Source organism: Dothidotthia symphoricarpi (assembly GCF_010015815.1).
Source record: "Dothidotthia symphoricarpi CBS 119687 unplaced genomic scaffold P153scaffold_2, whole genome shotgun sequence".
NCBI classification, from domain to species: Eukaryota; Fungi; Ascomycota; class Dothideomycetes; order Pleosporales; family Dothidotthiaceae; genus Dothidotthia; species Dothidotthia symphoricarpi.
In genome coordinates, this window is record NW_022985009.1 from 814,835 (window position 1) to 829,493 (window position 14,659).

At 50.4% G+C, this 14,659-nt stretch overlaps 5 protein-coding genes and 1 non-coding gene across 6 annotated transcripts; 4 read left to right on the forward strand and 2 right to left on the reverse strand.

Annotated features, from left to right (window-relative positions):
- Positions 1 to 307: 307 nt before the first annotated feature.
- P153DRAFT_101364 (uncharacterized protein) lies at positions 308 to 1,953 on the reverse strand. The gene is made up of 3 exons (XM_033661859.1): positions 1,627 to 1,953; positions 1,092 to 1,569; positions 308 to 1,041 (listed from the first exon to the last, which is right to left on the reverse strand). The coding sequence occupies exons 2-3, from the start codon at positions 1,475 to 1,477 to the stop codon at positions 639 to 641; spliced, it is 789 nt and encodes a 262-aa protein (XP_033528333.1). The 5' UTR covers positions 1,478 to 1,569; positions 1,627 to 1,953; the 3' UTR covers positions 308 to 638.
- Positions 1,954 to 2,306: 353 nt separating this feature from the next.
- P153DRAFT_101389 (glycoside hydrolase family 3 protein) lies at positions 2,307 to 5,464 on the forward strand. The gene is made up of 3 exons (XM_033661860.1): positions 2,307 to 2,601; positions 2,651 to 2,817; positions 2,867 to 5,464. Exons 1-3 carry the CDS (start codon positions 2,479 to 2,481, stop codon positions 5,076 to 5,078), a joined length of 2,502 nt encoding a protein of 833 aa, XP_033528334.1. The 5' UTR covers positions 2,307 to 2,478; the 3' UTR covers positions 5,079 to 5,464.
- On the forward strand, positions 5,306 to 5,390 carry P153DRAFT_t13. The gene has a single exon. It is a non-coding gene; the product is annotated as a tRNA-Tyr (tRNA).
- A 1,020-nt stretch (positions 5,465 to 6,484) lies between the features above and the next one.
- On the forward strand, positions 6,485 to 7,833 carry P153DRAFT_101464 (acyl-CoA N-acyltransferase). Its single transcript, XM_033661861.1, has 2 exons — positions 6,485 to 7,271; positions 7,349 to 7,833. The coding sequence occupies exons 1-2, from the start codon at positions 6,533 to 6,535 to the stop codon at positions 7,609 to 7,611; spliced, it is 1,002 nt and encodes a 333-aa protein (XP_033528335.1). The 5' UTR covers positions 6,485 to 6,532; the 3' UTR covers positions 7,612 to 7,833.
- Positions 7,834 to 8,055: 222 nt separating this feature from the next.
- Positions 8,056 to 8,756, forward strand: P153DRAFT_381121 (uncharacterized protein; the record flags this gene model as incomplete). Its single annotated transcript, XM_033670013.1, has 2 exons — positions 8,056 to 8,304; positions 8,361 to 8,756. The coding sequence occupies 2 exons, from the start codon at positions 8,056 to 8,058 to the stop codon at positions 8,754 to 8,756; spliced, it is 645 nt and encodes a 214-aa protein (XP_033528336.1).
- A 229-nt stretch (positions 8,757 to 8,985) lies between these two features.
- Positions 8,986 to 14,384, reverse strand: P153DRAFT_280550 (uncharacterized protein; the record flags this gene model as incomplete). The annotated part of the gene is made up of 6 exons (XM_033663080.1): positions 8,986 to 10,353; positions 10,412 to 10,618; positions 10,665 to 13,281; positions 13,335 to 14,024; positions 14,087 to 14,130; positions 14,217 to 14,384. 6 exons carry the CDS (start codon positions 14,382 to 14,384, stop codon positions 8,986 to 8,988), a joined length of 5,094 nt encoding a protein of 1,697 aa, XP_033528337.1.
- Positions 14,385 to 14,659: the final 275 nt, after the last annotated feature.

A 14,659-nucleotide genomic window follows, 5' to 3' on the forward strand; every position in this document is an offset into this window, starting at 1 on the left:
ACAACCACCGCAATGTTCCTTATTCACGCGACTTATTCTTTTCGACTCTTTGATCGTGCCTTATGATATGGTACCAAGCGTGCCCTTACAGATACCCAAATGATCGACTCTCGCTTCGTTCTTTTTTGGTTTTACTCTGTTGTTCCAGAAAGCGAGAGCGACAGTGTTATCCGTGCGCCTGCTCCCTGAGAGCGACAGGTTGCGCGAGTAGTTTTCCTTCCCGCATTCTGGTGCCTGGTACTCGGCACGATGTTACGCGATATGTCTAACGATTAACGACATTCGATATTATCTAACATAGTTTTCAATACGGAGAACATACTGTGGGATCGCTTCGCAAATGCTGCTGTATGTTCTTCATTTTTACGGAGGCTCTTTTCTGGCGGTTTGTTTTCGAGCATGAGAGGCTGATGAGAGGCTAGAAGGTTTGTACAATAAAACTACTTTTTAACTTGAGTGTATTCGCCCGTACTTCTGACCAGTTTCAGTGTGAGACTACTGCTGCGGCACGACCAATTTGTCATGAAAGATGTGCTCCCTGATTACTGATAAGTCCATTCCCATTTCCCATCAATCCATACTCCCCATGTCGCTATGGCGGCTAAACCGTTGTATATCGCATGGTTATATACACACTTCTATTCCCACTTCCCACCCTCTCCCATATTCCTTGCCCGCTTCGTCTTCTCCATCGCCTCCACCGTCTCAAAGCCATTGACCCACGCATACAACACTCTCAGTCCGCCGCCAACAGCCCACATCGTTGCACCACTCACAGCGAACAAGCCAATTCGTTGCACAGTAGAGAGCAAACCGAACAGCGGATACGGATAGAACCCATTGTGCGAGTAGCATAGCTCAATCCACCACCAGTACCCAAACGCAATGCCAGTGGAGAGCCCAAGAGTAAGCAGCGGCGCCTGCGTGTTCACAGGAGAAGTCGGCCATGGCGGGGAAAGTAGGACGGCGTCCAACGAAAGCACGACGGCTGGAACAAGGTGAAATCCTATATCAGTGGGGAGGGGGGGTAGCGGCAAATCCCTATTATTTGTGTTAGCATTGGTGAGTGCACAGGCAGTGGGGATACAAACGGGGGGACAACAAGGGCGATGTCGATCGTTCGGAGACCCCAGTATAAGATGCTGATTGTGAGTTCTATTGGTGCGGCGACGAGGAGGAGGTAGTTCTTTGCTGTGAAGAGGGTGCGGGAGAGGGGAGATGGGTTTGTTATGTCGGCGAAAAGGCCGACTGCGAAGCAGAGTGTGCTTATAGAGAGGCCGATTATCGTTAGGAATTGGAGGTGCCAGCCGAAGGACTCGTTCTTTTGTTTGGTCAGTTTGGAGCTTTGGTGGGGAGGAAGTAGGAGGAGGGAAGAGGGGAGCAAGGAAGAGGGGAGGAAAAGAATTGTACTGACCATCACATTAGGATTGTCAGTTAAGCTGTTTTTTCGGTCAGCAATGTTCTTTGATACTCTCATGATATTCTCATGATAAGTTCGTGGTTATCGACTCTTGAGCAATAGTGAACGCACAATTTGAAAGATGTGTAAAAGTTTATCAATCCAGCTACCTATTTGAGTGTCTTAGCCACAGTCCTGCATAATTAACACATAAAAAGGGAACTCACATGCAAGACGCCCGAGAAACCCTTGGAAGGAGATTCCAACCTTTGCAGCGGATGCCGCCGGCTCGTCTTTCCCGCAAGTTGAGATGCGCTCATTTTGAAGGAGATAGAAAAGCGAACACAAATAGAAAAGCTTTGAGATGTAGACAAACTCTAGATGAAAGAAAAATGCTTGAAATAGGTAGAAAAATAACTTTTCTAAGAAAAAGTCAAAATATGGGACGGCGAGTGACGTAAGGATTGTTAGACGCGTTCCACCCATCACGTGCCATGACTAAGCGTCGCCTCACGCTACCAACGCTACCATCCGAACTTACTCCGAGCGTCTACATTCCGCATCTTCCTGCCGACATCCAGTTCCCCACGTTCGTCCTGGACCCCCCATCGCATCATTTGGCACCGAGCGAACTGCGCCTTCCTTCGCTTCTGGAAGATCTTCGGCGGATCATCAGAGGCGCGGCAGTCAAAAGCGAATCAGGCCTTGGCCTGGCAGAACTCCGGGACGCTTGACCGTTGATGTTATCGTATCGGCCAATAGTGTGCGGATTCCGTTCTCCACAGCTGGGTGTGGGTGCGTTGTATGGAATGATGGGGAACGGAAAGACGGCGAGACTTCCGTTGAGAGGCAGTATGGCAGACTCTAGACTTCCGAAAAGGTTATAAAGATCATGCCAGCACCTGCAGACGATGGAGGAATCTAAATGTGTGGTGTCGAACAACTCCTTGACTCTATAAAGAACGCTTTTTTCTTCAATATTCGTTCTACCGCAAGTCCTGGGCCGTCTTTGTTTCCTGTCCCTTGCCATCTGATTATAGTCAAAGTCCCGGCTGCTTCGGTGGCGTTGATACATAGCCATGAATTCGAGAGTTGAGGGTATCCTCCGGACCCTGACATTGGAAGAGAAGATCTCTCTTACTGCTGGGAAGGACTTTTGGGAGACTGTACCAATCCCGGACAAAGGGGTTCCGGCTATCAAGGTACAACAACAGTCGGTCATCGATAGATCCTCGCACTGATCCCTTATAGACAAGTGATGGACCGAACGGAGCTCGCGGCGAAGTCTTTGCAGGAGGGACTAGGGCCGCTTGCTTCCCGGCTGCTGTCTGCTCGGCTGCAACCTGGAATCCAGAATTTTCGAAAAGAATAGGAAATGCATTGGCCGAGGAGACCAAGACCAAGAGCGCGCGAGTGCTGTACGATCCTACATCCAGTCTTGGAGAGTATTGATACTAACTTGTCTAGTCTCGCACCCACTATGTGCTGTCACAGACATCCCCTCGGCGGCCGTAATTTCGAAAGCTTTTCTGAAGACCCATATCTTACCGGGAAACTAGCCGCTCACGTTGTCAAGGGTATCCAAGAAAAGGGCATTGCGGCCACAATCAAGCACTTTGCGGCAAACGAACAGGAAACAGAGCGTTTGGCCGTCGACGAGATTATCTCTGAGCGAGCGTTGAGGGAAATTTATCTGAAGCCCTTCGAGATCACAGTCAGGGAGGCTAACCCATGGGCCATCATGACATCCTACAACAAAGTCAATGGCACCCATGCCGATTCACATACGTTCCTTCTCAAGCAAATCCTACGAGGCGAGTGGGGTTGGGAAGGAACTGTGATGAGTGACTGGGGAGGAACAAACTCTACAGCTGATTCGCTGAATGCTGGACTAGATTTGGAGATGCCCGGTCCGACCAAATGGCGATCGACTCAGGCTATAACCGAGGCTATCGAGAAGGGCAATGTAACCGAAGAGACCATTACCGAGCGTGCGAGGAATGTATTGAACCTCATTGAGAAGGTTGGTGGGTTTGAGAACCCCGAAATTCCGCCTGAGCGGTCCATCGTCAATCCAGCACACAGCCAACTTATCCGAGAAGTTGGCGGTCAGGGTATCACTCTCCTCAAGAACGACGGTAGTGTTCTTCCATTAAAAAAAGAAAATGTCAAAGGCAAGAAGATCGGACTGTTTGGGCTGGCCGAAGAGGCTTTGATCCACGGAGGAGGGAGTGCGAGTCTGCACGCGCACTATCGAATAAGTCCTGAACAGGGTCTGAAGAATGCATATGGCGACAGCGTTGAGTTCAAGTTTGCCAAAGGCGCTCACACCTATCGTCTCCTTCCACCACTGGCAAAGGGCTGCAAAGACCTCGAAGGCAATCATGGTTGGACGATGGAGTTCTTCAACGTTGGTCAGACAGATAAGCCCATCAAGACAGTGAACATCAAGGAATCTACAGTCAGCCCAATCCTCGATAGCGAAGCGAAAGACAAGGAGTTGAAGCTTAGCGCGACATTCATCCCCTCTGAGACTGGCTCTCACTACCTTGGATGCTCGGGTACTGGCCCTACCGTCGTCATCATTAACGACAAAGTGGTGTTTGAACAAAAGCATAACTCCCCAGATCCCATGGGCTTTCTTCTTGGCGGCAACCCAGAAGAAGAGTTCATAGTTCCTTTCACAAAGGGTAAGTCGTACAAGATCAGAATTCACTCGAAGCCCCCGAGTGCAGAAAACGACACGAGCATCTTGGCGGGGCTTCCTGGATTGAGAATGGGCTTCATGAATCAAGAAGAGCATGATTTGGACATGCTCAGCCATGCTGTAGATGTTGCAAAAGAGTGCGATATTGCTATAATTTTCACGGGACACAGTCCTCCCTGGGAAACCGAGGGTCAGGATCAAGTGAGCTTCAATCTGCCCCGCGACGGATCGCAGGATGCCCTTGTCGACGCGGTAGCGTCGGTAAATTCAAAGACCATCGTTGTAAACTCCACAGGTGTAGCTGTCGCTATGCCATGGCTCCATAAGATATCGGCTCTTGTTCAGGCGTGGTTTCCGGGCCAGGAAGCAGGCAACGCGATTGCCGACATTATTTCCGGGGCTGTCAACCCTTCCGGAAGATTGCCTGTATCATTCCCCAAATACATCGAGGATGCTCCTGCTCACGGCAACTTTCCCGGCGAAAAGAGCGGCGATCAGCTCACTGTCAAGTACGAGGAAGGCGTGTTCGTCGGATATCGCCACTATGACCGCCTACCCAAGGAGAAGATCCAGTTCCCCTTTGGCTTCGGTCTATCTTATACTGAATTTGCTTTCACAAACGGAAAAGTCTCCCAAACTTCTGCAGATGCTTTCAGTGCCAGCGTCGCCGTGAAAAACACCGGGAGCGTCGCAGGTGCCACAGTCGTCCAGCTATACGTCGGCAGGAAACATCAGTCTCCTGAGCACCCCATCAAGACACTCGCAGCATTTGCAAAAGTCTTCCTGCAACCTGGTCAAGAACAAGTTGTCGATTTGTCGCTCGCTCTCAAAGATTTTGCGTACTTCGACGAGGCGTCGAAATCATGGAAGGTTGACAGGGGACAGTACAACTTCTCGTTCGGTCAATCAACAGCACAAATCGATAGTGTGGTTCTTGTTGACATTGAGGGGAGTCGAGATTTGAAGTTGTAAAGACGGAGTAGCGCACAATCGTACACTCTCAACTGCCAAGTCACCCGGTCTCAGCTTAGCCAGCCACAACATGAGGTTCGCGACGCCAACAACAACCCCCTCAATTCTTGCCAACACTCGATACTCAGTTTTTTGTTTGCAGTCTTTCCAGGGGTCGGGAGACGACGTCTTTCCCCCGTTTTTTCTGGTCATGAGTTTTAGAATCAGCCTCTTTCTCATAGTACAAACTCCCTTTAGTGAAGTGGTTATCACGTCCGACTGTAATATCTGTTGTATTCGGAAGGCCTCCGCGTTCGACTCCGGGAGGGGAGACGCCCTTTTTGTACTCGTATGGGGCTGAGACGACCTCGTCGTTGTTGTTGCTGGACCATAGTCCTCATCATTACCGACATCGACATCGATATCCACTTCAACTTGACAACACGTTTCTTGATTCTGGGAACCGCATTGTTCTAAATTTCGGTTTACAACACCCCTATCTTCTGGCTGTTCATCTGCAACACGTCTGGCTATGCAATATGCCGAGAACGAGTATATATACAATGAACGAACCATAAAAACGACCGGTACATTTTCCATGTTCACATGTCTCTTTTCTAGTCCACTACTGCAAACATCTCTAATTTTGCTCTGGTGAGATTTGCTCCTTGTACCATGCTTTGTTGAAATCTGTAACTTAGGGTAGGGATGCTATTGTTCTTCGTTGGGTCCCAACACGCAAGTTCTGGCTCAATTCTTTTCACGCTTAAAGGCTTTTGATTTCTATCGTGTTCAGTATTTGGTCAGTGTTACCATAGGACTTTTCATTCTAGCTCCGAGTGGCGTCGCCCCTTGCGTAACAACCCTGCCTTCGTGTTCGGCGAATTTATCTGCATGCATGTAAGTTTCCCTCTCTGTAGCGCCACCTCTGCTTCGAACCATGGTTTGCATGTTTTCCAAACTTGTCGATCGAATCGAGGGGGTTCTCTCGTGGCTTGGGCTTGCTTCTCCCCCCTGCTTCAGACTTGAGAGGTGTGGGAGACGGGCTGTATCAACTCAAATGGAACAAAACTCATATCCACATGTGTGAACACCTTGGCTAATAGCCAACCATTCTCCAGTTTCTTCATATGCATCAGCGTCAACTCGTATCTCGCATGTTGAATAAAACACTCTTCTTGGGCATCCCTTTGCGAACGCCATTGCCCCTCCTCGCCAGGAAAAGACCTTACTATTGTTCGACCATGTGTCTCATACATCATGTCAACGTCTTACAAGTCGTGTGTACTTCTCATAGAGTCGAATGATTGGGACCTTGCAGCCGTGAGACTTAAGTTTCGAGGCAGTCGCCATGGAAATTTGAACATCAATTTTAATCGTCGTTCTCGTTTTCCATATTCATCTGAGTTTCTTCTAGACAAGATACTTTTCTCATACTCATAGTGTCTTGGTAAAATCGACTGTGCATATCAATCATGTGTGCCAGATTCGACGCATCCGAACGCATACCTTCCTCTTTCGACGACAATCACTCCCGATATCGTGGGCTACAACATAACTGTAGCCTCTCCCCTCGAACTACCAACTCAAATTGCAAAACACAGAATCCCACCAAACCGCACCTAAAGACGAATCATGACGGACCTTGTTCTGATCTACCAGTTTGTAGTTCAATTTCTACCATAGTCGCCAATCCAAATATCTTGAGTGATGCATCGTCAAGGCCGGACACACCTCTATCATCACTCAATACGCCTCCAACAAGCCCAGGTCCAGGTCCAGGTCCAAGCCTCAAACTTCTCCCACATTTATCCCCTGGCTCCAGCGTTGAACCCTTGACGCCAATCTCTCCGACAGATCATATCATCCTGCAGCCGTTCGAACCTCAAGACGCCACGGAAGCGGCCATTCTCTACGACCTCGCGTTTGCCACGAGTGAAGCTCGTTACGTCATGCAAGATCCATCGAAAGTTGAAGAAGAGCGTACGATGCGTGCTGCGAGTTTCGAGCAAGCTTGCACAATGTCTATAACGCGACTAGTCAAAGCAGTAGATATGAGTGCGAGCGGCAAGATTGTCGGAGCCGCTGGGTTTTTCGTTGCTGGCGGTCTTCAGTGGATGATGTCAACACCACCCGACGGGGACAGAACCGATTTTTCTGCCGTCGTGGCAGAGGAGAGAGAGAAGGTTCTCCGAGGAGATTACAACATGTGGGGTATGTTTTCTGCCATTTAGCGATCATTGATTTCCACTCTGGACTCTTGACTGAGACTGGCTGACTTCTTTGTATAGAACTTGCTCAGCTCTTCGTACATCCAAACTATCAGCGTCATGGCATCGGGAAACAGCTTGTAGAGTGGGGTCTGCAGCAAGCAGATGCTGAGGGCCTGCCTGTCTATGTGGAAGGCTCCGCTGCGGGAAAAGGGTTGTACGAGCGGGTTGGCTTCACGTCGGTAAAGGCAGTTAGTCTTCCTCGGGCAGATGGCGAGGTTTACAAGAGGTATATCATGATCAGACCAGCCCGAGACGCGACAAGCGTTGAAACATCCAAGTAGGATGTATGCATACCCAGTCAATTCTCATGTCTCTCTTCCGGATTCAATGAGCACTTGAATGTTTTGAGCAGTGTTGAATGGGCGACATATATGCCGCTTCATGTGTTCTTTGCTTGCACGTCATCCATCGTAACTGCCATACTGCATCAAGCGCGATGCGAGCTGCTAGGACTCGAGGCAGGTGCGTCCCGACTTTGATGTCATCTCATTCTGGGCTTCCTTGCATGATTGAGCATTTTCTCTCTTTCCCCATACTCACACGACTAACATCTTACTTCTCATGTGGCAAGGCTGCCATCTGTAGACCATAGATGGCAAGCACACTGCAGTATCACCCATAGGAAATACTCTCTCTTCCTGCCATTCCACTATCCCCTCCTGCTCCACCGTCTCGATGCCTTAACATCATATGTCGCTTCACAAGTTCGTGTATCCGCACTGAAGATGTCGGCGCTCCCATGCGCTCCCGCATACGGTAATTCATCGACATCCATGCACAATCCAAGCATACCGCGAGCCTCACCCTCAAGTCCGCAAAACAACAGCATTCAGCGAGCTCCAGTACCGGACAATACCAGCGTATCGTACAACACGCTGTGTTCCCTTGCCATCAGCGACTTGGAACGATGGCTTGCAGAGCAGAAGGCGACCACCCTCGACGATCCCTCTGGCAATTCGGACATCGATTCAGCGGTTGGTGCCCATCCTGAGCCTCCTCTCACCCGTATTCCAGCTGACATTTCCCAAAGGACCATCCGTCCCGCAAGTCTTCCGATTCCAAGCAAGCCAAGCGTGAGCCCAGCTGGTATCACAAGAAACGCTTCGGTTACGTTGACGACGATTTGCACCTATTTCACGCGTCTAAGCTCTACTCCAAATACATGAGGAAGAGGTTGAGAGAAGGATTTCGCACGAACCCGTATGGTCTGAATGCCAGATACTTTGTCGTTCTGTGGCTTTTCCTAGTCGTGTCAGCGATCGGGACCCTTGTTGCAACGAGATGGGATCCACATGATGATCTTATCGAGGGCAGAAGGCGGAAGCGCGTTATCTATGCCAATCTGTTCAAAGGTCTGTTCGCCACACTGCCGTTGTTGACCACTGCGACGGTGTTCATGTTTCCACCACTATACATGCCTTACTGAGTGGGCTTGTTGGAACTTGGCGACGGAGATGGGGTGTGGGGGGTTATTGCGAGAAGGCGAGGCGACATCTATGTTGTATGTTTATGTTTGCTATACACTTTCTCCATGGCTTTCTTATGCTCCACGAGAATGCGATTCGTCAGGCGTTGGCTACACATAAGACCTCTAGTTTCTCCGATTAGACCACCCGCAGACACACACCGTCCGCAACGAACCCAATTTCACCAATCTACCCCTCCAAATGCTTCCTCAGCATCTCCAACACCCCCTTAACAACCTTCTCGTTCTTCCCCTCCTGTCTCTTTGCCTCCCTAGTTGCAACCTTCTCCAGCTGTTTCGCCACATCCCCATCCCCCTTCCAATACGTCTCCGCCCTCTCCACAAACCTCACAAACGCCTCAAGCACGACCTCCTTGCCCTCCCAGCTCTTCCCCGCAAGCGCACGATCCAGCACAGGCCAAATGATCTTCGCAGCAACGGGATCGATATTCTCGCTACCGACCGCACTCGTGATGCTGAGTATAGCATCGGCAACAGTTTTCGCAGCGGTGTGTTTGACGGCCCATTGGCGCGAGTCGAGGTGCGTGTCGCTGAGGGTGAGGATCTCGCGGAGGTAGAGCGAGACTGAGCGCGGGCCGGCGACGTGGTCGGACCACGTTTCCTCAAAGACCTTGCGCACGGTCTCGAGGCTGTCGTGTTTGGCGAGGAAGATGAAGGGGAGGAGTGAGGCGGCGAGGGCGGTGAAGCGATCTGTTGCGTGGAGCGAGATGGCGCGTGTTATGTCGCCTGCAAGGAGGCGGTTTCTGTCGCTGTTTTCCTCGGACTCGAAGTACAGTTTGTTCGTGAATGTGATGGTGGCTAGGAGTTGTTTGTCGCTTGCTAAACGCGCGAGGTAACCTGCTGCTGCGGCGTACGAGGAGCTGACTGTCTCGTTGCGGTCGTGGATTTGTTTGTGTATCAACTTCAGGAATCCGTCTGCGTATGGGCTGAAGAGGAATCTGTGCCGTGTGGCGAGCGTGACGAGGATGCGGGAGCAGCCTACTTTCGACGGGAGGCCGACTGCGCTTTTCATCGCGGCTTCGATGCGGGGGACGAGCGCGCGCATGGTGTCTGCATCGGCAAGGTCGAGGCAGCGTTCTAACGATTCAGTGAGCGGGGAGGAGCGCACGCTTTGGAGACGCATGTCGTCGATTTTCTGTTCCGTGAGGTTGTACTTGCTAGCGTTGAGGTGGAGGTAGTTCACTGCTTCTGGTTCCAAGCTACTCAGTAGGCCGAGTAGTCTTTCTACAAGCTCAGGGACGTGCGGATTCAGCGTGTTTGCATTGCTCTTCTTTACGATTTGGAGAAGTGTGTGCACAGAGAATAGGCGCACTTCTTCGGCTGACGATTCCAGCCCCGAGGTCGAAAAGAGGAATGGAAGGACACGAGTGAGCTGTGCGTTTGCAGACTTGACGGACGCATCGCCAGCTTCGAGAGAGCGGGTTAGGATGGAAGTCAGTACACGTGCAAGCGATGCGGCAGCAACGCGAACGGTTTCTTTGATGTCGTCGAGAACTTTGAAGCATTTATCCCAGACAGCACTGAGATACTTCTCGTACTAAACGTTGTCAGTAGATACTCTATCATAAATCTCTTGATCTACCTATAGTGCTCACCTTCTCAATGCTGCGACCTTGCACGAGATCACCGATTGCTGCGCACGTAGCTTGGCGAACCCGCCATTCCTTTGCTAAGATGCTCGTAAGTAGGTCGTCCATGATTGCATCGAAATGCTTGTCAATGGTCGTCGAAGAATCCTTGACCAGTGAATTCCAAATGTCGTTCATGGAACGCTGTACATTGGGGTTCGGATCGAATCTGTGCTTGCGTTAGTATTTTCAATCAACTTTTCGTAGAAGCGGATACCACATGCCTATAACGATAAAGCTTGGGGTACAGCTTGGGGTTCTGCGCAAGGTATCCATCCACACTAGAATCCGAGAAGATGTTACTCAACCCAAATCGCCCGAAAGCAGCTCTGCTCGACCAGATCGAATTGTTCGAGGCCATCGACATGAAGCGGTACACCAGACTCGAGTCACCAACCTCAGCCGCAAGGCTGAGGATATCTTTGTATGTTGTGATGGAGCCATCACCAGTTGGCAGCGCACCAGGCTCAAAGAGTTGCGTATCTTCGGAAACCGTACCCGACATCTTCGGTTTGTTGTCTGAGAAAGAGCCCACGAGATCGCGGACAAGATCATCTTTGAGCTGACGATCACCCTTCTCGTAGACTAAACCTAGTCCTCGAGATGCCGCTTCCTGGACCACCTCATCGCGATCTGAAAGGCAGTTCTTGAATGCTATTTGACATTGACCCAGGTAACCCTGCATTTCAGGTTTGTGGCCGCAGTACTGAAGGAGACATAGCAACCAGATGACAGAGGCTTTCTTCAGAGCAGGCTTGGTCTGGACACAGCCCTTGAGAGTCTTCTCCAGAACTGTCGCAAGCGTCTTCTCACGCTTGGGTCCAGAAGGTGTTTGTAGAGGCGCATCCCATGGAGTTTGTGTCTGACTTGGGTGTAATATATCGAGTTCAGCAGTCAGTGCCTTTGATTCCCATCCGCATGCGAAGCAGCTCAAGGCTTCCCCGACGGAAAACTGTACTTCGGGTTGACGAACCTCATGGAGCTCGTATAGTTTCTCGCCAATGTACTTGTAGTCCGATGGTTCTTCAGCATCTGACTCAACTTCCCCCATGATCATGGATAAGTGGCCCAATGCAAGGATGGCGCCTGTTGTCCCCGTCTTTGCTGAATCATATATGTGCTGAGCGATGTCTTCGACCTTTGCGTACTTGGAGATCAATGTCGGTGTGATGACATGGAAAAGACTGAGCTGATCTATACAAGAGTACGCTGCGCCTTTGAGGGTCGCGTCTCGTGATTCCTTCAAAACTTCAATCAACGTTTTGAGCAGTTGATGAATGGGATGATCGTCCGCGATGGTAGTGGAGAAGACTTGGCTGCCCCTCCAATACGCTCTACTGAAGTAGAACCCTATCGCGAGAATGACGCCACTGATCTCATTGATCTGACCACCAACAGCCTCTTTCCAAGTGCTCAGCTTGTCGAAGAAAAGCGTTTGTGACTTCCTAACAGAATCCTGATCGCAGTCTTTATGAGAAGCCAAGAGACCATAGGCGTGCGCAGCAGCAAGGCGTCGACCGACGTTGTTCGACAATATGGAAGGCTCCAGGGCGCGGAAGTCTTGGACCAGACGCGCAAGCACCCAGTAACGCTCAGGACAAAGCGATAGTAGACGTACAAGAGTGGTTCCGATGTCTCCGACATCACTCACACTATCTCGAGTAAGTCTGTCGAAGCTGACTTTCAATATTGTTGCAAGAGAGCGGCCATGAGAATCATCGGATGCATAGGCGCGGAAAGCCTGCCGTGCACGCATATCCGTAGACATGAGGGTATCAAGTTTCCTTCCCCAATCCTCAGAGACATCGTCACCGATCTTTTTCTCGGTCAGCGCCGATTGCAAGGCGACTTGTGAACAAAACGAGATGACTGTCGGCAGTGCCTCCGGATATTGCTGATAGAAGTGGTGTACCTGGCCGATGGCATCGTTTGGTTCGTCAAGATCCATGGCGTCGTCATCCTCACCGTTCTGCGCAAAGATGAAATTCACCAGCTTGTCAAAATCCGGGAAAACTAGTCTCGTCTGCTCTCGTTCTGTGCCGATGATGGTATTCGACATCTGAAACCAGTACGGGTCCAGACCTCTGCGTCCCTCTTCCACCACTTCATGTCGTTCAGCAGATCCACCACTTACAGCAAGAATATCTATCCATCTTGCTAGCACATCGTCGAAAGGCAGACATCGATTTGCAAATCTGGTTGCAACGTAGCGCGTGTTTCGTGTAAACTTTTCTGAGGCAGGAGTTGTGACTTGACTAGAGGCGGCGTACTTGAGCAGTATTTGCCTGAATTTGGGCATGACGGAGGAATCGAAGGGTTTCGAAAACGCTCCCAGTACAGACGAAAGTGCTTCTTCGATACTGACAGCCACATCCTTGCCTGCTGAATCCTCTCGAAGAGAGCGAAATAACCATTCAAGGAGGTCCAAAGTGGGTTCGATTAGTATTTTGTCTGGGGCAGCCTTCGCTAATAGACCGATTGTCTCGTAGCCATATCCTCGTAACTCCATATCTTGATCACGATCTGGAGTTGGCCAGCCTTGATCCTGTATGAACGCCCTTAAATTTCCGACAAGACTCTGTGCGACTGTGGAGAGGTGTTCGGACGCTCCATGTCGAGCGACGAAGTTGACTAGGGAGAAAATGGCAGATCGAAACTTCGAGGCTTCCCTGCCTGCTGTCTTGTTTGTTGAAGCTAATTCGGGTGACAAGAGGCCTTCTTCTACAATCCTGGCAACCTGGTTCGGATAAGCTGAACACTTGACAGATTTCGAGAGCAAGCCGAGGATTCTGATCCGTAGTGGAGTCTTGACAGGCAAAGATCCCTCAGATGTAGTTCTGGTGTTCTGTCAGTCCGGTGTCGAAGAATGGTAGAACAGCAAATGGCTTACGATCCAAAGTAGAACTCAAAAAGGGTCTCAACGAGCTTTGAGTCTTCAAGATCCTTGGCCACCATGACACGCTTTAACGTGTCTTCTCCAACCTCTGATATCCGAGAATTGGTATCTGCGGAGGCGATCAAGGCTGGGATGAACTTCTCGTCATCGTTGAACAGGCCGCTCGCCAGAAAGCGCGTCACCAGTGCTTTCGATTCTGTTAAATTCAACCCAGAATCTGAACTAGGGTCCCAGGCATCTGGCTTGCCCTGCAGAGTGAGAAATTTGTACTCCTCAATCGACAACCCAGCACATCGTAGGGAGCTGCCAGATTCGGGAGTGCTCTGGCGTATGATAGTCAATAATAGTAGCTTCCCAAACCATCTGGAAAGAAACACTGCATCCTCGTCGGCAAGGCCTAGAGTGGATCTCAGTTCGTCGTCTTCCTTGCTGCCACGTAGGGGAAGTTTGAAATGGACTAGAAGTCGTAAAATGAGGTGGAAGAGTTGGGAGGCGTGTTGCGTAGATGTGTCATAATCTTTGGCGATGCCCTGCAAAAGTATGGGAAGTAACTCAAGACGGTCGGATACCGAAAGTCGTGAGATGCCTTGTTGGATGTAAAGGATGTCGAAATGCCGTATTAAAGCAACATCTGCGTTGTCTTTGTACTGCTTCAACAAAGCGGCTACTGGAAGGTTGATGTCTCTGGAAGAAGAATTTAGTCAACTACAGCCCATCTCATTCTCCATAAGTGACAAGATGCGTACTGGGATTTGATGCGAGTGTTGATGTGCTGGCAAATGGAGATGACCTAGAAAAAGAGGCCGCGATCAGCGGTGTTCAAAGAGGACATGGAACGAATGCAGCATAAAAACGGATCTGAGAAGAGGCATCTACCTTGTTCCTCACAGCCACGCTCTCAGAGCCTAGCTTGAGCAGCAGTGGGGCGAGGAATGTTTTCAGCAAATCCTCGAGTTTCTTCTCAGTGCTTGCCAACGCTATGCGCATCTCCACCTTGCCGACCAGAGCAAGCTCTTTGGCCTCGACAGCCTGCGCTTCAGACATGTTGAAGTTGTGGGAAGAATGGCGGTGCTAGACAGCTCGAGATGAGACGTGTTATAGAGCACACGCCACAACACAGGCAGATGCAGATGGCGTGGCCCGTCAGCAACGGCGAAAAATGAATGACACGGTCTATCGACGCGTGGGGTGTGTTTGGGCGCGTCTCAAGCTCGTTCCTCGTCTTGTGATTGCCACATGTCGTGCTGGAACATTCACCTGTGAGGCGAGACCCCTGTCGCGGGGCTAGGTAGACTGCATGACGCAGCATGGCCTGCCTA